Source organism: Heterodontus francisci, chromosome 6, assembly GCF_036365525.1.
Source record: "Heterodontus francisci isolate sHetFra1 chromosome 6, sHetFra1.hap1, whole genome shotgun sequence".
Taxonomy (NCBI): Eukaryota; Metazoa; Chordata; class Chondrichthyes; order Heterodontiformes; family Heterodontidae; genus Heterodontus; species Heterodontus francisci.
Window position 1 is genome coordinate 27,459,087 of NC_090376.1, and position 20,951 is coordinate 27,480,037.

Here is a 20,951-nt window from a genome sequence, read left to right on the forward strand (position 1 = left end):
TAGTTCTTCACATTCTGGTCTTTTAAAAGATGTACTAAAATGGCACTAAGTTGCAATTGCACTGGATTATAATAACACTGACAAAATAAATGCAGGGCTACACAGTGCTGCAATGCCATTTAAAATTCTCAGCAGCCTCTCTGTTGTTTCAGGACTGGAATGAAACATCATATAGGCACAAGCGTGGACAGCAGCAAGGAGCAGGCCATACTTACTGGCCATAAGCTACAGGCATGAAATGAACTGCCTGGTCTTATCAGATGAGTAGTGAATTTGGAGATTTATGGCCAGCAGGGAGATAATTACTGAGATATTTGAAATGCTGCCTGCAGATCTGGGGACATCTTCAATGAGCTAGTGCTCTGCCCGTGACTGTATAGGTATCAGTATTTGTCATTTTTTTTAGCTACTAGGTCCGTCCACACACTATGAAGATTACAGTGGTACTGGTCAAGGTACCATAGCCATCCATTTGCAGAACGTTACTCATTCATTACTCCAGAAAGTTTCCACATTCCATTAAATTATAAAGAAATATCTGGCTAGACAACAAATTCATATCCCGTTACTGACTTTCCGGCTGAATTTTTAAACAATCCGGAGGCAGACGGGCCCGTAATTTCCTGCCACCGTTTGGCGTGATGGGTTGCCAGCATGTTCCCGCCCCTGGTCACTTTGGAAGATGCTGATTCGGGGTGGGGGGGGGGGGGTGGCGGGGATGCGGTGAAACGGCTACCCACCTGCAAGTGGCAGCTAGACAATTAGGCATAATTAAGGTCAGGCTGCAGATGCTGACTGAAATTGTCCGGTTGGCATGTGGGACCCTCCGCTGAGGCTGAAAAACGGGATGGAGGTGAACCCCTGGTGACAGACTGGAAGGCATAACGCTCCATTAACCATTTTTAATACCCACAGTGTCCACGTTGCAAGATGGCCACAGCTGCGGCTGCAGGCTGACCTGTGAAGGGGTTGCCCATTCACAGTAATGGTCTGGTAACTGTGCCCAGTTCGAATTTCACCTTTGTAAAAAGTCTCTGGAGGGCAGCTCCATCTTGAGGCGCCCTCTCTCTCTCCGACAGACATTGGCAGCTCCCACCTCTGATGGTGGGGCTGCTGAACTGTGAGAGCTGGAAGGCCTCCAATGGCCCTCCTGCCTCGGGAGCCCACCCTCCATCCTTAATCGGACGGCGTATGCGCTCCCTAGCCACTGATCAGCCAGCTCGTAAAAAATCATGTCAGCTATCAGGCGGGTCAGGACCCAGAAATGTGCCGGTGTCGGTCCCCCGACCCCAGAACTAAGATCCAGCCCTCCCAAAGTACTGGGCATGGTATACTGTAGCAAAATGGAGATGGCATCCATCAATCATAAGATTTTCTATTTCCTCATCATGCAGCTAGAGAGTGTGGTCAAGAAAATGACTATCTTGGTAGCTGCCAAATACAAGAACATCACAAGACATCTCAGTCAGTTATGTGTGCCTGATTTATTGGGTGAAATTTTACTGAAATAGACTAACTCACTGCAGTGGGGGGGGGGGGGGGGGCGGTGGTTGGGGGTGGTGGGTGGTGTGGTGGTGAAGGATGCTGGCAGTGGGTCAGGAGTCTGTTTGTTTTAGCAGTGGGCTTTGCTGTGGCTCTTTAACTCAGCCATGGCATTAGCATTTCACCTCCGGGTTTCCCAACCAATCACAGAATGCAGGCATGATGACGACCCGCACTTTGACAAAGGAAGGATTTCTACTTACAGGGTCTGAATTCTATATTGTTTCCGGAGGTTTCAGCAACCACAGGAATAGAAAGGAGACATGGAAAGGCTGCTCCTCAGGTCTCTGACACTTCCCTGGATATCCTGCTGCGGGATCTGAGGGATTGATGAGAAGCTCTCATCTTGCAGACGGGAGGAAGAGTCCAAAGCAAGCTGGCATGGATGGAAGTGGCTGAGCAAGTGAGCAGTAGACGTGTGCTCCCTCAGATTTGGATACAGTGCCCTAAGAAGGTTCAATGATTTCATGAGGGCAGGAAAGGCATAGCATTTTCAGATGCCAGCCCTCATTCTCTGACTTCCCCAGCATTCTCTTATTGACATCTCACACCCATCCCAACGGTCAGTCTCCACAACTGTTGGCCTTTCCTCCTCTCCATCCATTTCTCATGCTCATAACTCTCTCCTTTCTCTCTTAGCAGAAGAGAGTGCACAAGTCCAGAGAGGCAGAGAACTGGGGGTGGCCCTCCAGTGACAGCAACCTTGATGGCCACTGGCAATGCGTGCCCATCGGGTCCACAGTGACCGAGATCTGGTTCCAGGAGGCTGCAGATGTCAGCAGTGACCTGCTGTGAAAGCCTGAGCCTCATGAAGCGCTGGTGCTCAGACATACTGAGAAAGCTGATCCTCTGCCTGTATACCTTGTGTTGGGGATATTGCCTACTTCTAGCTGGCCCTGGTGAGTTTCAAAAAGCTTGGAAAACCAGTGCGCTGGCTGTTAAAAATCTGAATGCTGGGTTAAATTCATAATTAACTGACTATTTAAATACTAAAATTACTTACCCAACAGATTCATGGGGGTTTCACGCCCACCTCCAAGCGCGCAACACTAAACCTGGAAGTGTGTGGGATCATATCGGGTTTCTGTCCTGTCGCCATTTTTCAGGGCTTTAACCCCCTGCCTACTCCCGAACCCTACCTGCCCCCACACCACCCCGACAGTAAAATTCTGTCAATTGAATTAAATAATAGGGATTGGCTTTTGTAAATCATACTGATGGCTTCAAAAGCTCAACCCTATTACATCAGCTCATGACTCAGTACAGCAACCAAAAATACCAAGCTACATATAGAGACGTGTGGATAAAATTTGCATTCAGGAACACAGGAAGAAATCTCTACCAAGTCCATCCTTTTCTTCCTTTATAGTTAGGGATTCAGTACATTTCTAATTATGAACAACCTTGTGGTAATAGCCTCCTCTACATCTTGATCCATCTGTTGCCCTGTTAAGCTGAGTTTTGGCCATCTGCCTGGCATCTGTCGCATCCATCACAACTCAGTGTTGTTCTGATCACACTTGAAAGTGTCACACATGCAATTTATACGTCATATTTGAACCCGATTGGCTCAACTCTGATACTTACGAAGCGACAATAAATTACAACAGAACAATCTTAAATAAAGGATTTTTAAAAAAGAGTAAGTCAGTTCTTTCCTGTAAGGTCTTAATTTTACCAGCCCTGTGGGACAAGCTGGGAAGAGCAAAGGCTGGTAAAATGGCACGGCCAGATGTCAGGTGGCATGCCTGGTGTCTTCTCACTACCATGCCAATTAGCCAGCGGCAGGAAAGATGGCAGACGAGCCGCCTGCCCAGAGCCCAATTGAGCCTCTTAAGTAGCCAATTAAAGGTCACTTCCTGCCTCCATGGGCATTTTGCCAGCAGCTGTGGGGCCCACTGCCACATGGGGAGACTATCCAGTGAAACCTGGCAGCCTCTCAGCTGGTGGGGGGTGAATGGGCTACCTTTCTCGCCAGTCTTCGGCCCAGGGAGGGGCCTCCTTGCGGCAACAGTCCTGTCCACCAAGACCCCCACTGATCACGGCAACCCCAAACCCCACTTATCCCTCATCAAGGGCGCCGGCCATTGATGTGCCCTCATCCTCCAGGTGCAGCTGCAGCAATGGCCACAGCAAGTGGTAGCGCTGCTGAACTGCCGGCCCACTGAGAAAATTAATTGGCTGCCACTGGCAGAATGTGGCCCAGTATCCTGCTACCTGCCGAAGTGGTGTAGCCCACCTCCGCTTTCGGACCCTGCGGCAGCATTTCCGCCGTCTTCGCAGATTCAGCCCTAAGCTGCTACTGACCTTGATAAAATGGCCTCTCTTTAAATGCAAGGCCAAGGATTTACTAGCAGCTGCTAATTTAGAGCATCATTAGGTCAATGAACCATTAACTTTCAGTCTCATGAGAATTTTTTTGACAGAGAAAGTTTGCTTAATCTCCAAATAAGCTTGTTATATATTGTTATATGTAAAGAGCTAGGAACTAATTATCGAGGAACTAAATGTTATGTGTAATGGCTGCACTAGAGGGTCATGTGACACATAACACTACTCCAGTCTACAAGCACTGCTGACCAGGCAGCATGGAAGTTGAATAAAATAAACATAGAGCTCCAGCCTTTCCAAGACTGAACTGTGAATATTTCTAACTTATGGGAACCAGAAGACAACCAGGAGACATAACAAGCCTCATGATGGGTTTATTTGAAGAAGTTCAGCTAGGCGTTGCGCAAACGACTACTGGCAACACCTATGCAGTCATATTCAGCTGGCCTCAGACACCGGAAACATCAGAGGAATGTATGATGGCATGAAGAGAGCTCTTGGGCCAACCATCAAGAAGATCACCCCCCTCAAATCTAAATCGGGGGACATAATCACTGACCAACGCAAACAGATGGACCGCTGGGTTGAGCACTACCTAGAACTGTACTCCAGGGAGAATGCTGTCACTGAGACTGCCCTCAATGCAGCCCAGCCTCTACCAGTCATGGATGAGCTGGACATACAGCCAACCAAATCGGAACTCAGTGATGCCATTGATTCCCTAGCCAGCGGAAAAGCCCCTGGGAAGGACAGCATTACCCCTGAAATAATCAAGAGTGCCAAGCCTGCTATACTCTCAGCACTACATGAACTGCTATGCCTGTGCTGGGACGAGGGAGCAGTACCCCAGGACATGCGCGATGCCAACATCATCACCCTCTATAAAAACAAAGGTGACCGCGGTGACTGCAACAACTACCGTGGAATCTCCCTGCTCAGCATAGTGGGGAAAGTCTTTGCTCGAGTCGCTCTGAACAGGCTCCAGAAGCTGGCCGAGCGCGTCTACCCTGAGGCACAGTGTGGCTTTCGTGCAGAGAGATCGACTATTGACATGCTGTTCTCCCTTCGTCTGATACAGGAGAAATGCCGTGAACAACAGATGCCCCTCTACATTGCTTTCATTGATCTCACCAAAGCCTTTGACCTCGTCAGCAGACGTGGTCTCTTCAGACTACTAGAAAAGATCGGATGTCCACCAAAGCTACTAAGTATCATCACCTCATTCCATGACAATATGAAAGGCACAATTCAACATGGTGGCTCCTCATCAGAGCCCTTTCCTATCCTGAGTGGTGTGAAACAGGGCTGTGTTCTCGCACCCACACTTTTTGGGATCTTCTTCTCCCTGCTGCTTTCACATGCGTTCAAATCCTCTGAAGAAGGAATTTTCCTCCACACAAGATCAGGGGGCAGGTTGTTCAACCTTGCCCGTCTAAGAGCGAAGTCCAAAGTACGGAAAGTCCTCATCAGAGAACTCCTCTTTGCTGACGATGCTGCTTTAACATCTCACACTGAAGAATGCCTGCAGAGTCTCATCGACAGGTTTGCGTCTGCCTGCAATGAATTTGGCCTAACCATCAGCCTCAAGAAAACGAACATCATGGGGCAGGATGTCAGAAATGCTCCATCCATCAATATTGGCGACCACGCTCTGGAAGTGGTTCAAGAGTTCACCTACCTAGGCTCAACTATCACCAGTAACCTGTCTCTAGATGCAGAAATCAACAAGCGCATGGGTAAGGCTTCCACTGCTATGTCCAGACTGGCCAAGAGAGTGTGGGAAAATGGCGCACTGACACGGAACACAAAAGTCCGTGTGTATCAGGCCTGTGTCCTCAGTACCTTGCTCTACGGCAGCGAGGCCTGGACAACGTATGCCAGCCAAGAGCGACGTCTCAATTCATTCCATCTTCGCTGCCTTCGGAGAATACTTGGCATCAGGTGGCAGGACTATATCTCCAACACAGAAGTCCTTGAAGCGGCCAACACCCCCAGCTTATACACACTACTGAGTCAGCGGCGCTTGAGATGGCTTGGCCATGTGAGCCGCATGGAAGATGGCAGGATCCCCAAAGACACATTGTACAGCGAGCTCGCCACTGGTATCAGACCCACCGGCCGTCCATGTCTCCGTTATAAAGACGTCTGCAAACGCGACATGAAATCGTGTGACATTGATCACAAGTCGTGGGAGTCAGTTGCCAGCATTCGCCAGAGCTGGCGGGCAGCCATAAAGACAGGGCTAAATTGTGGCGAGTCGAAGAGACTTAGTAGTTGGCAGGAAAAAAGACAGAGGCGCAAGGGGAGAGCCAACTGTGCAACAGCCCCAACAAACAAATTTCTCTGCAGCACCTGTGGAAGAGCCTGTCACTCCAGAATTGGCCTTTATAGCCACTCCAGGCGCTGCTTCACAAACCACTGACCACCTCCAGGCGCGTATCCATTGTCTCTCGAGATAAGGAGGCCCAAAAGAAAAAGAAAGAAAGAAAAAAGAAGTGGATAGAAGAATTTGCATTTATGTTGGGCCTTCTATGTCACAAAATATTTAAATAAAGAAAAATCATAAGTTTATGCACTGTTTTTAAGTGGGCAAAAATGGCAGCCAGTTAGCACATGGAAAAGTCTCAAACATCAATAAGATATATGACCAGATTTTTTTTAATGCTGTCAGTTGAGGGATGAAAGTTGGCCAGAACACTGGGAGAAAACCCCTGCTTTTCTTCGAACAGTGATGTAGGATCAATTATATCCACCAGAACAGGCAGATGGGGTCTAATTTTAACATCTCATCAGCCTCTGACAATGTAGCACCCTATCTGTAATGCAATGAATTCCCAGACTAGATTACGTGAGCAACATCGAGCGACACTTGTCTCTGACTCAGAACTGTGAGTTTTACCACTGAGCCATTTATACTTTGTAATCTTAACAGGGCAGGCCAAATAAAACACAACTGCATGTTAGCTGCAGATAGCTTTCCTCAAGCAGTAATTCTATGCTCTTTAGGCAAGGCAGAGAAAGAAATCAACAATCCCCTTATTACAAATATAATTCATTGTGCATTATATAATATAGGACTCTGAACATCATAAAACAGTGTCCCCCTGCAACTTTAGTGTGAGCAGTGCCCCTAAAGATCCACCAGACCTTTAAAAGCACAATGTCCCATTGGTCATGTCTATGACTCTGTAATTCAAACCTGCCAGCAGAACTATAAAGTGGAGCCCACATGGTTCCTCACAAGAACAGAAGAAAACAAAAATCATAGGGTGATCCATCTGTGATCAAAACTTTTTAAGCTCAACAAGCCTGTTGAGTGTAAGTTCCCCCCACCAAGCTGAACTGAGGGGCTGGATCCATGGGAAACCCCTCGAACTGTATCGGGAAAATTTTGTGTGCTATAAATGTAAAAATGTATATGGCATGACAATGAAATGGAAGGGTTGTGAGGCAACTCAGGATTGTATTGAAGGAAACTGATCATCTTTGCATTGTTTGTATTTTTTGACTTGATGCTGTTTTAAACTGTTTGGGAATGTAATTTTTACAGATTTTTATGAATAAAGTATATTTTGGAAATAAAAAAAACAAAAAAAAAAAGCCTTTTCTTTTTTTATTTCATTGCAAAAAGCCATATTGACAAAGATAGCGGAGAGCCTTTTTTTCCAGAGTCATTGGGCAGGATCTTCAGGCCCCGCTGAGGTCAGGAACAGAAGCGGACGGGGCTCAAAACTACCGGCACTGTTTTCGACACCGGCTATTTTGAGGGAGGTGGGTTCAGGAGATGGGCAGCCAATTAGGCCCATTAAGAGCCTTGTTAATCTTAGGTAATGGAGGCTGACTGGGATTTTCCAGTTTCCCAACACGACAGGGAGCAGTTCAACTGGCTGAAGGCAGGGACCCAGCAGCAGGTTGGGATGTCAGCACTCCAGGGCAGGCCGACAAGCCCTCCCTGCCTGCCTGGGCGGGGGTACAGCCAAAGGCAACTCTGTGGTGGGTTCCCCTCCCCCACCCCACCCCACCCCTGACAGTGGGGCCTGGCTGCTTTTTCTATTTTTTAATCAATTTTTTTAAAAGGTTGCTGAGAGGGCACCTTAATTCATTGCAGCCAGCTGCTTCTCTGAAGTTGGAAAGCCTCTGATTGGCCCTCCAGCTTCCAGAGCCCACCTGCTGCCCTTAATTGGACAGGGAACCTCTCTCCATGCCAATTAAGGGAGCACCCCAATCAAAATCAAAATGCCAAAGAGTGACTGTTTACCACCCCCCACCACCACCACCACCACCATCATCCCAGGGGCAAGTTCGGGACCTAGAAACAGCCCTGGTTCCTGTTTCCTGCCCCCACCCAAGTAAACATTCAGCCCATTAAGTTACTCTATACTGTGCACCATACCTGATTGAAAAGGCCTACTTGCAAGAACAACAAAGAACAAAGAACAGTACAGTACAGGAACAGGCCATTTGGCCCTCCAAACCTGTGCCGATCTTGATGCCTGCCTAAACTAAAACCTTCTGCACTTCCGGGGACCGTATCCCTCTATTCCCATCCTTTCATGTATTTATCAAGATGCCTCTTAAATGTCATTATCGTACCTGCTTCCACCACCTCCCCCGGCAGCAAGTTCCAGGCACTCACCACCCTCTGTGTAAAGAACTTGCCCCGCACATCCCCTCTAAACCTTGCCCCTCTCACCTTAAACCTATGTCCCCTAGTAACTGACTCTTCCAACCTGGGAAAAAGCTTCTGACTATCCACTCTGTCCATGCCTCTCATAACTTTGTAAACCTCTATCATGTCACCCCTCCACCTCCGTCGTTCAGTGAAAACAATCCGAGTTTATCCAACCTCTCTTCATAGCTAATGCTCTCCAGACCAGACAACATCCTGGTAAACCTCTTCTGTACCCTCTCCAAAGCCTCCACGTCCTTCTGGTAGTGTGGCGACCAGAATTGCACGCAATATTCTAAGTGTGGCCCAACTAAAGTTCTGTACAGCTGCAGCATGACTTGCCAATTTTTATACCCTATGCCCCGACCGATGAAGGCAAGCATGCCATATGCCTTCTTGACTACCTTATCCACTTGCGTTCCCACTTTCAGTGACCTGTGGACCTGTATGCCCCGATCTCTCTGCCTGTCAATACTCCTAAGGGTTCTGCCATTTAGTGTATACTTCCCACCTGCATTAGATCTTCCAAAATGCATTACCCCACATTTGTCCGGATTAAACTCCATCTGCCATTTCTCCGCCCAAGTCTCCAACCGATCTATATCCTGCTGTATCCTCTGACAATCCTCATCACTGTCCGCAACTCCACCAACCTTTGTGTCATCCGCAAACTTACTAATCAGACCAGCTACATTTTCCTCCAAATCATTTATATATACTACAAACAGCAAAGGTCCCAGCACTGATCCCTGCGGAACACCACTAGTCACATCCCTCCATTCAGAAAAGCACCCGTCCACTGCTACCCTCTGTCTTCTATGACAGAGCCAGTTCTGTATCCATCTTGCCAGCTCACCTCTGATCCCGTGTGACTTCACCTTTTGTACCAGTCTGCCATGAGGGACCTTGTCAAAGGCTTTACTGAAGTCCATATAGATAACATCCACTGCCCTTCCTTCATCAATCATCTTTGTCATTTCCTCAAAAAACTTAATCAAATTAGTGAGACACGACCTCCCCTTCACAAAACCATGCTGCCTCTTGCTAATAAGTTCATTTGTTTCCAAATGGGAGTAAATCCTGTCCCGAAGAATCCTCTCTAATAATTTCCCTACCACTGACGTAAGGCTCACCGGCCTATAATTTCCTGGATTATCTTTGCTACCCTTCTTAAACAAAGGAACAACATTGGCTATTCTCCAGTCCTCTGGGACCTCACCTGTAGCCAATGAGGATGCAAAGATTTCTGTCAAGGCCCCAGCAATTTCTTCCCTTGCCTCCCTTAGTATTCTGGGGTAGATCCCATCAGGCCCTGGGGACTCATCTACCTTAATGCTTTGCAAGACACCCAACACCTCCTCCTTTTTGATAATGAGATGACTGAGACTATCTGCACTCCCTTCCCTAGGCTCATCATCCACCAAGTCCTTCTCTTTGGTGAATACTGATGCAAAGTAATTATTTAGTACCTTGCCCATTTCCTCTGGCTCCACACATAGATTCCCTTCTCTGTCCTTGAGCGGGCCAACCCTTTCCCTCGTTACCCTCATGCTCTTTATATATGTATAAAAAGCCTTGGGATTATCCTTAATCCTGTTTGCCAATGACTTTTCATGACCCCTTCTAGCCCTCCTGACTCCTTGCTTAAGTTCCTTTCTACTGTCTTTATATTCCTCAAGGGATTCGTCTGTTCCTAGCCTTCCAGCCCTTACGAATGCTTCCTTTCTCGTTTTGACTAGGCTCACAATATCCCGCGTTATCCAAGGTTCCCGAAACTTGCCAAACTTATTCTTCTTCCTCACAGGAACATGCTGGTCCTGGATTCTAATCAACTGACATTTGAAAGACTCCCACATGTCAGATGTTGATTTACCCTCAAACAGCTGCCCCCAATCTAAATTCTTCAGTTCCTGCCTAATATTATTATAATTAGCCTTCCCCCAATTTAGCACCTTGACCCGAGGACTACTCTTATCCTTATCCACAAGTACCTTAAAACGTATGGAATTATGGTCACTGTTCCCGAAATGCTCCCCTACTGAAACTTCGACCACCTGCCGGGCTCATTCCCCAATACCAGGTCCAGTATGGCCCCATCCCTAGTTGGACTATCTAGATATTGTTTCAAGAAGCCATCCTGGATGCTCCTTACAAATTCTGCCCCATCTAAGCCCCTAGCACTAAGTGAGTCCCAGTCAATATAGGGGAAGTTAAAATCACCCACCACTACAATCCTGTTACCTTTATATCTTTCCAAAATCTGTCTCCATATCTGCTCCTCTACCTCCCGCTGGCTGTTGTGAGGCCTATAGAAAACCCCCAACATCGTGACTGCACCATTCCTATTCCTGAGCTCCACCCATATTGCCTCGCTGCACGACCCCACCGAGGTGTCCTCCCGCAGTACAGCCGTGATATTCTCCTTAACAGGTTAAGCAACTCCCCCACCCCTATCCCGCCTGAAGCTTCTAAATCCTGGAACATTTAGCTGCCAATCCTGTCCTTCCCTCAACCAAGTCTCTGTAATGGCAACAACATCATATTTCCAAGTACTAATCCAAGCTCTAAGTTCATCTGCCTTACCTGTTATACTTCTCGCATTGAAACAAATGCACTTCAGACCACCAGTCCCGCTGTGCTCCGCAACATCTCCCTGCCTGCTCTTCATCTTAGTCTTACTGGCCTTATTTACTAGTTCCCCCTCATTTATTTCATTTGCTGTCCTACTGCTCTGGTTCCCACCTCCCAGCCACACTAGTTTAAACCCTCCCGAGTGACGCTAGCAAACCTCGCAGCCAGGATATTTGTGCCCCTCCAGTTTAGATGCAACCCGTCCTTCCTGTACAGGTCCCATCTGTCCCTGAAGAGATCCCAATGGTCCAGATATCTGAAACCCTCCCTTCTACACCAGCTGTTCACCCACGTGTTTAGCTGCACTATCTTCCTATTTCTAGCCTCACTGGCACGTGGCACAGGGAGTAATCCTGAGATTACAACCGTAGAGATCCTGTCTTTTAACTTTCTACCTAACTCCCTAAACTCCCCCTGCAGGACCTCGTCACTCTTCCTGCCTATGTCATTGGTACCGATGTGTACCACAACCTCTGGCTGTTCACCCTCCCCCTTCAGAATTTCCCCTGTCCGTTCAGAGACATCCTTGACCCTGGCACCAGGGAGGCAACATACCATCCTGGAGTCTCTTTCACGTCCACAGAAGCGCCTATCTGTGCCCCTGACTATAGAGTCCCCTATAACTATTGCTCTTCTGCGCTTTGTCCCTCCCTGCTGAACAACAGTGCCAGCCGTGGTGCCACTGCTCTGGCTGCTGTTGGTTTTCCCTGATAGGCCATCCCCCCCAACAGTATCCAAAATGGTATACTTGTTAAAGAGGGGGATAGCCACAGGGGATTCCTGCACTGACTGCCTGCCCCTTCTAGCGGTCACCCATCTATCTGCCTACACCTTGGGTGTAACCACTTCTCTAAAACCTTTCAATTGGGAATGGTGCACAACATAGAGGGATCTGAGTAGAGCAAGAGGTAAACACAGTGGCAAGAATAAAGAGGCCTATTTCAACTATCATGGTGCCGAAAGGTAGACAGTTTGGGGAACATGTCTTTTTTATAAAGTTGATTCCAAATGATCAAGTGGAAGAACTAGAGGAACACAAAACATATAATTTCCAGGTGCTAAAGACAGAAAATGGGCAGAGGCTAATGACTCCCATCTCTATAGGATCCCCAAATAGTTGCGAGTCCTTGCACCCAGGACTCCTTTATATTGGAGGATCTGAGGGGTCCCGATAGCAAGACAAGAACAGGCTGAAAAGATAAGTGCTGCCTTTCACTCACACCATCCAAACAGTTATTTGGTCTTGGAGAACAGCAGCTAGAAGGACACAAGACCAGCAACCAATCCTGTAGCTGCAGGTCTCTCAAGTCCACAGCTGGGCCTTTGTTTCCACTCCTGTTTAGCACTCCAAGGCCGGAATTTTATGGCCTCCAACGAGCGGGCTGGTGGCAGGGGTGTCTAAAATTGAGTAGGAGGTGGGGGGGCAGGGGCCATTCCCGACCGTCACCCGTTGCAATTTTATGCAGGGTGGCAGCGGCGAGAAATGACCAGCTCAATCAAGGCCCTTAAGTGGCCAATTAACTGCCACAGGCATTTTACCCTCGCCAGCCAGATGGCAAAGGCCCCAAGAAACCCGCCTGGTAAAATCAGGCGGCCTTCTTGCGGGCTTGGGGTCCCTCCTGATCGGGCACCCAGTGACCCCAACGCACAGCACTTCCTCCCCTCCAACCGATCCCCTTGCCACGCCAGGGCCTGGCCGATTATCCCCGGCATGGCCCCAAAAACTTACCTCCTTTCCCAGGCCATCCTTCCTGTGGCCTCTGATGGCTGGGTGTAGTCCCAGTAGTGGCCACCGCTCCAAGTGGCGCTGCTGAGACTAAGAGCTGCCGGCCCGCTGATTGGCCAGCAGCTCCGTTAGGTGGGACTTCCTGCCTCAAGGAGGTGGAAGTCTGGCGCAAGACCAATTAAGGGCCTGGGGAGCGAAAAATCCCAGCCTGGCTCCCCAGGCCCGGCGGAGGCGGGCTCGCCACTGCCTTTTCAGCTGGTGGGAGTTGCCTCCTGCCCAGTATAAAATTCCTGCCCAAGACCCTACCAGTCCACCAAATTCAGAAACTCTGAAGCCTGCACAGAGTGAGCGTATGATTTGTCTGTCTAATGCTTTGACATGGGGTAGAGGGCATGGAAATTCTATTTACTTTTCAGAGAGGTGGGTATTTATATTATGTGTTAATTTTCTAGACGAAGGAAATTTCTTCTGCCATTTCCAGATTATCGGTTAACATTGTGCATTTAAATCATTCACTAGCAATATCTCACAATCTATTAACATTTCCAGATACCCAATGTAAATTTATAGAAAAGTGATTTGACAATATCTAAAATTGATGTAGTGGTGACTGATAACTTTACAGTGTATTCAACCTGAGACCAAATTCATAATTATTTTTTCACATAACAGGTGCCCGAACATGTTTGTGTGACCGGGGGTACAGTGGAGTAGAAATGTTGCACCAGTGTCCTGAGATAGCTTGTAGTGTCAAATTTTCACCAATGCTAAAAACTAGAATTAGTCAAAACTTTACAGATTTCTGAATTTTCAGTCCTCTGAAGTAAAAAAAATCTGAAATATTTTCCTTCTTATCCTATTTTATTACATGAATGAACAGCTTTATTTGGGCAAATTTATTGTGAATTAAATAGGAGCTGAAGAAGACAGTGTTAGTAGCTTCTATTATTATTAAACAATAGTTAGATGTGTAACAATAGAATGGCACAACACAAACAATTCCCAGGTGGGAAATTTTACATTCCATGCTGTAGTATTATGGAAAAGCAATGAGCAAAAAGGGAAAATCTGGCGGCCAGGTGACTTTCCCTGTTCTTCTGGCAGTCTGAGCATCCAGTTATAATTTAATAATGGCAAAAGCTTGACAGCAGATCTCTCACCAGAGATGTGTTGAGGTGCCAAAGGGGAAAACAGGGAGAGGACGAAATTCGATTAATGATCATTCCATTATTGAACTGTTATTACCTAGGCGACTTGTTATAGTAGATCCAAAGCTGTTAAGCTTCATGTAGCTTTTCATTAAAGATGCTATGTAAATCTTCGGTTTTCAGGTTTACATTACTTAGTATTAGATTCCTCAAGGTACATCCAGGTTTGCATTGAAGAAATCAAACATAGAGCCACTGATTGCTTTTCTATGCTTTCATATAAAGGTGACTTTTACTTAAGAGACTTTCTCACTAGGATCTGGTTCAACAGTTATTACAAACCTCATCTAAGAGGCCCTTCACTTGTCAGCTTTGACTGTGAGCGCTGGTATGCTATTTGACCTTGAAGCAATATCAGAGCCAAGCCCAGAGCTGCCTTTGCAAACTGTATGCATAAATGAACATCGAACCGACTCCCTGTAGTGATTACTAGCAGACATCTTGGGCTGAACTTTACACACAACCCTGATGTTGGGGGTCGTGGATGGGGTGGGGGGGCGGGGGTGGTGGGAGGTCCAGAAAATGCCTCCTGCAGAGGCCCACCACGGGCCTCGAAGCCAGAAAGGCCCGGCCCAATATTGGCAGTGATGGCGAGGCCTCATTGCTGGGGAAGGACCGCCCGCCCCCTCCATGTCATCGGGGTAGGCGCTCCGCCCCAGCTAGTTAAATAAGCCACCATAATTAATATCGCAGTGGCTCCAGAAAGTGCAACCCATCCACCGCCAAGGTATAAATTTCAGCCCCTTGTCTGCTTTGCCCTCCTTAACAGAAGGACTGTGCAGCCAATTATAGTTGCCCTAGCTGTGTTCAATTACCTCACTCAGCACAGAACAAACATCAAATGTAAGACTTTCATAAGCTGAGAGACAAGAGGGGCGATTTTGACTTTCTGCAATGTAAATAGATGACAGCAAATCGGAAGCCTGTTTCACATCTCTCCTGATTTACTTTCCATTGACTTCAATGGAAACAAATCAGGAGACATGTCTAACAGGCAGCCGAAAGTCAAAATTACCCCCAGACTTGTGGGCCTGAAAATAACTCAGAGCCTGGAAGAGAACTGGAGTGGAGATGATTTCCGGATGGGAAACCTGGAAGTAAAGGTTTTCCTGCAGGTTTTTTTTTTAGAGATACAGCACTGAAACAGGCCCTTTGGCCCACCGAGTCTGTGCCGACCATCAACCACCCATTTATACTAATCCTACACTAATCCCATATTCCTACAACATACCCACCTGTCCCTATATTCCCCTACCACCTACCTCTTCTTCTTCTTCTTCTTCTTTGGGCCTCCTTATCTCGAGAGACAATGGATACGCGCCGGCGCATGCCTGGGCAAATTTATGGAGGTTGAGAGTTGCCCAGTCGTCAAAACCCCCCTCTCGGCCTTTCTGGTGGGGTCCAAAGGAGTGCAGGACACGACGTTTGGCACCAGTATGGCTGCAGGGGCAATTTGTAATGGCCAATTTACCTATCATCTGCAAGTCTTTGGTTCTACTGAATTTAATGGCAGGCCCTGTTTTAAATGATCTCATCAGGTTTCTTACCCGCCAGCCAGACTGACAGGCTGTCTTGGGCTGGAAAGCAACGTAGGGGCAGATGGCAGGTAAGTCTGACATTGCAGGGGGTTGGGGGGAGGAAACAAAATCAATTTGGAAACGGTGGGCGTGTTGGGACAGTAAATCGATCACGGGGAAGAGGTAAACAGTGGGCTGGGGGGTTGGGGGTACCACTGTTTCTCCTCTTGGCTCACAGGCAGCACAAAAAAGGCACTTATATAATGCATCCAACCCTCGGCAGCAGGGGCAGAGGTGTGTGAAAATTTCCCCCTTTACCTCTGAGGTTTCTACCCCTACCCATGTGACCATATCTCAAATTGCTTCTTTACCAATTAGCAAATCCCCATGCCCACCTCCCCCCGTAAAGTCAGGAATGGAGGCTGGTGGGCCCAAAAACAAGGCGCCGACAATGTTCACCAGGGCAGGGAAGGTGGGACAGTGCATTCATTTCACAACAGATGCGGCCTTGCCGCCACAGAGGGCAAAATGTTTCAGCACCATCACTGGATTGCCCCAAGTGCAGGGCATCATCGACTGCACCCAGTGCCCACCCAATCAGACTCATCAACAGCAAGGGCTTCCAGTCCCTCAACGACCAACTGGTCTGCAACCACAACAAGAGCTTTCTTCCCTACGTTCACTCACTTTTCTGGCAGCTCCCATGACTCCTTCATCTTCCGCCAGTTCATGCTACCTCAAATCTTCACTCCAACCCTCAAAGTGCATGAATGGATCCTAGGGGACAAGGGTATTCCTTGAAAGGATGGCTACTCACTCCTTTATGGAAGCCCCAGATAAAGACACAGAGGCAATACAACCAATGCCACTGCTCAGTACCATTGAGCAGACCATCGGGCTTCTGAAGGTGCGCTTCTGGTGCCTGGAGCAGTTGGGTGGCGCCCTCCAATGCCCTCCTGCAAGGGTCTCGGTTATTGTGGTGGTCTGCTGTGTTCTCCGTAACATGGCCCGCCAGAGAGGTGTGGACCTTGAGGAGGGTGTGGCCCCAGAAGGGGACAACTCAGCGGGGGAGGAGCAGGAGCAGCAGGTGAGACAGGAGGAGAAACTGGAGGCGGAAGAAGATGACGCTGAACAGAGAGGTGGCCTGGAACAGCTCACAGTGCGAAGGGCTGGTGAGGATGTCATGAATATCAGGGACATCCTGATTCAGGAATGTTTCAACTGAGCCCTCTGACCCAGGTTGAGGAGCATGGCATGGAAGAGAGTCTGAGATATTGGTGCTAACATATGTATGGAAGATGCAACCTGGAACATCTAATCACTTACCACCAATTAAAGAAACACATCTTCCCAGAGACTTTGCCTTCATAGTAGAGGATCCATTATCTCTTTCACCACCTCATACCACTTTTTCTGTCAGAATGGCAATAAAGGGGTCCCGGACGAAGCTTAAAGTATCATCATTTATGCAGTGCAAAGAGAGGAAAAGAGTAGACAGAGATAATAAGAACACATCCCAGTGACCCACTCAGTGCTCCGCGCTTGGCCACTCCTACCTTGTGCTCCCCTTGTGGACTTGAAGGAAGTGGAGGCAGCCACTTGTCTTGACTTGCAGTTGAGATGCATATGGCGGTGCCTGTGGGGACTTCTCCAGAGGCTGCTGCACCTGCATCATTGCAGGGGCAGCCTCCCTCACTTGACCCCGATGCAGCACAGATGCTCCCTCTGTCAGAGGCCGAGGATGATGAGGGTGCCCCGTGAGGGGTGCCACCCTCATCCTCCTTGGTGATATCTTCAGCCCTTGGTGAGCCACAGTTGGCATCCCCTCCAAAGATCTCTGTAGCACCAACACCACTGACCAGTCCACCCTACCCATTGTCCCATGCATCTTGTAGGTGTCACTGCTCAGTTCCTGCGTGCACTCCAAGTGATGCCGCATATGGGTCTCCAAGAGATTGGCCACTCTCTCTATGGAGGAGCTCATGCACTCATAGCTCTGAGCCATTGTGGCGCGCATGAGCTGGATGTTCTCCTCCATCCTCTGCCCAAGACCCCACACTGCCTCAGGGAACTCCGACATGAGGGAGTACATCTACTGCTGCTGTTCAAGGTAGAGTCTCCTTTCCAGTGACTCCTGAGGTCCTGCATCTGTGCCTAGCTGAGCAGGGCTGTCTCTGTCCTTCCTCCTCTGAGGGCAACTGACCAAAGCTCCCTCAGCATCTGGCATCTCTTGCTGCCCACTAGTGCCATGGACATCAACCTGTTCTACCCTATCTACATGCGTGCAAGGACCCACTGAGGTGAGTGTATCTGCACAGGTGAACAGTGCACTAGTGGTGTGACGGTGCTTCTTCATCTCCTTCTTGGTCCTCTGGGCCCACAGGGGGAGGGGGAGAGGCTGCCATGGGTTGAACATCTGCACCTGTGGAAGACACAAAAAAAGATGATGAGAGCTAGTCTAGGAAAGTAGAAGCCACTGCAGTGCTGAGGCTACTCAATGTGTCTCAGTGCACAACATGCTCTTGGACAGGGTGGAGTGCACTACAGCCCACTAATGACAACTTTTCCCTCTGTACTCACCATCCTCACCAAAAGCTCCTGACTCACAATGCCAGACTGCCTCCTCTTCCTCTATCCTGGCTAACTCCATTGCTGCCTGTTCCATTGGGCTGATGCAATAGAGGAATGACACCCTTCCTCCCATCTGGGCCCCCTCCCGGACATTGTGTTTCTATTTCTCCTGCAAGGACAAAAGAGAACGAGAAAAGCATTACCGTCCCCTGTGTCCAATGTCATCTGGCCCTATCCATTAGGAGCTGCATGTCTCAGTGGTGATAGGTCCTCAGCAGCTCTTTGGCTGTGACCCATTCTGAGGGGTAAGTGGCCTGGGCACACACCCCTCCCATGTTCAGGAGTAGCATGTGTCCCGAGGCTCCTCAGGTGGTGTGTCTGCTGGAGGGTGAAAGCCCTAAGATCTGTCCGGAGGGTTGGGGGTTACACTCACCTTGCCAGAACGTATGTGGTCGTTGAACATTTTACAGCACTGAATCCAGGTTCTTCTAGTCTTGCTTCTGCTGCTTACAGGCCTCTTTGATTTTGACTGGTGACCTCCTCCTGCCACCCTCTGGGAATAGGACATCCCTCCTTTCCCTCGCTGCCTCCAACATTAGTTCCAGGTCACCATCGATGAAATGAAGGGCGGCCCTGCCTTGGTAGCCGGATGTCCAGCTCTCCTGTGATATCTCGCTTCCCTCTGGTGCTGTGGAAGGCTTTGGCACAATCAACATATTTCTTCCTTAGGACAACCAGCAGCCTCAGTGATGGCTGCCATGGGGAGTCTAAATCAGTCCCACACTTCATCTGACCTGCCTCCGTTTCCACCCCTACTGGCTTTAATTGGACAGGGAACCTGTCTGCATATCAACTTAGGGCTCATCCATGTGAAAATCGTGACTATAATCAATTTCCCACCAGAGGCAGGTTCCTGACCCGAAAACAATCCCGACTCCTGTTCCCTGCCTCCATGGGGAAAATATAGCCCATTGTGTCTATGGCCAAAAATAAGAGCAAATTAATGCAAAAGCTGTTTTTGCTGCAGCCAATATTCCATCTGCTGCAGCACAAGCCTCTCTGAGCACCAACATGCAGCGTTAAAAACAGAGGCTGTTCCTGGCTGTGTCAGGGACTGAGCTCATCTGAAAGCTCCCAATGAGGAGCCAAGCTCCCTTTGAAGTCTGTAGCAGTAAATCGTAAAAAGAAAGGACAGATAATGTTCCCTCTTATCTAGTAATTGACAGCTAATGTACCGGCAACCTAATTTCATTCCAGGGATTATCTTCACAGGTACAGTGTAACAACTGAGACAGAGGATTTTAATTTTTTGCAGGGGGGAGGAGTCATTATTGATGACCTTTCAACCACTGTTTATTTTTATTGTGCAATGGAAAAACTGAGCACCTCACAAACCAAACAACTGAAATAACCATCAGCTCTTTCTAGTTTATGTTGATTGATAAGCAAAATGTCATTTTTTATGATATGAGATCATGGGATTTTTCAGGGATTGCATTTTACAATTCCATCAATTTTTCCACAAAAACTGCAAAACAGTGGATGCGATCATTATCTGTCACATTTTGGAGAAACGTGAATACGAAACAGAAGCTGACACGGGAGGGGAGCAATCCAATCAAATGATAGTTCCGAAGGTAATGCAAAACAATGCACACATTGCAAAATACGAGGCTTGTATGAAATACACAATCCAGGATAACAATAATGTATTTTTAAACTTACAAAAAAGCAGACACTGCCAGCTGCAGTCTACAAATATGAAAAATTAGCCACTGGTGAACAAAGCTGAATGCACATATTCAAGCAGGATTCAAATCTACAGGGATGGGAAATTAGCAGAACAATTCGGATCTGCTGGTCATGCATCACACTCCACAGAAACCATTAACTGCAGCCACTTTCCCAATATCATGTGGAGTCATACCTAACAAAAACTGACTGCATGTGGCTACAGTATAAGCTATTTAAACCCACCCCTAGCCTCGTCCAAAGTGAGCCATGTTTTCGTTTTGACCTCTCTGACAAGGCCATCCAAAATTTCAATTAATTCATAAGTGTGCATTTTCATTTCCCTCTACTTGACTACTAAATAATACTTTGTGCAATCTGAAAAAAAGCTAACCTTGATGTAAAATAGCAAATTAAGTATTTTTTTAAAATAAAACAATTCTTACCAGGTTGGATGTAGTTTCCAGGAAAGCCAGCTTCCATGCTCTGCCACACACAAGAATAAATGAATTTTCAGAAGTTGTTTCACTGATTTGGATTTAGAATTTTTCCACACTTTATCAAAAATATACACACGTGGGGCTGCGTTTTCACTTTGGAGGCAGGAAACAGGTGTCAGGACTGTTTCTGTGTCCAGAACCTGCCCCTAGGGGGGGAAACAGTCACTCTGGGATTTTGACTGGGGCGTCCCCTTTATTGGCATGAAGACAGGTTCCCTGTCCAATTGAGGATGGCAGATGGGCTCTTGAAGCTGTAGAGCAATCAGAGGCCTGCCAGCTTGAGAGGAGCAGCAGGATGCAGTCAAGGGTAACTAACTGAGAGGGTGCCGCAACATGAAGGTGTCTCCTCACTAACTTTTTTTTAAATTCCAATAAAAAATAGAAAAAGCAGCCAAGCCACCACTGGGGCAGGGGGAGTGTGGGGGTTGGTGGGGGGGGGAGGAGGTGGTGTGGGGAAGGGGTATAGGAATCCCTCTACAGGGGGGTCTTTGGCAGCATCCACACCCAGGTAGGCAGGGAGGGCCT

General features: G+C 48.0%; 1 protein-coding gene across 1 annotated transcript in view; it reads right to left on the bottom strand.

Annotated features, from left to right (window-relative positions):
• Positions 1-20,951, bottom strand: part of plekhb1 (pleckstrin homology domain containing B1) — an 83,149-nt gene that overhangs the window by 35,113 nt on the left and 27,085 nt on the right. The window contains exon 4 of the mRNA XM_068032802.1: positions 20,373-20,412. Within this exon, the coding sequence (XP_067888903.1) occupies positions 20,373-20,412 (40 nt within the window). The remainder of the gene's footprint in view (positions 1-20,372; positions 20,413-20,951) is intronic.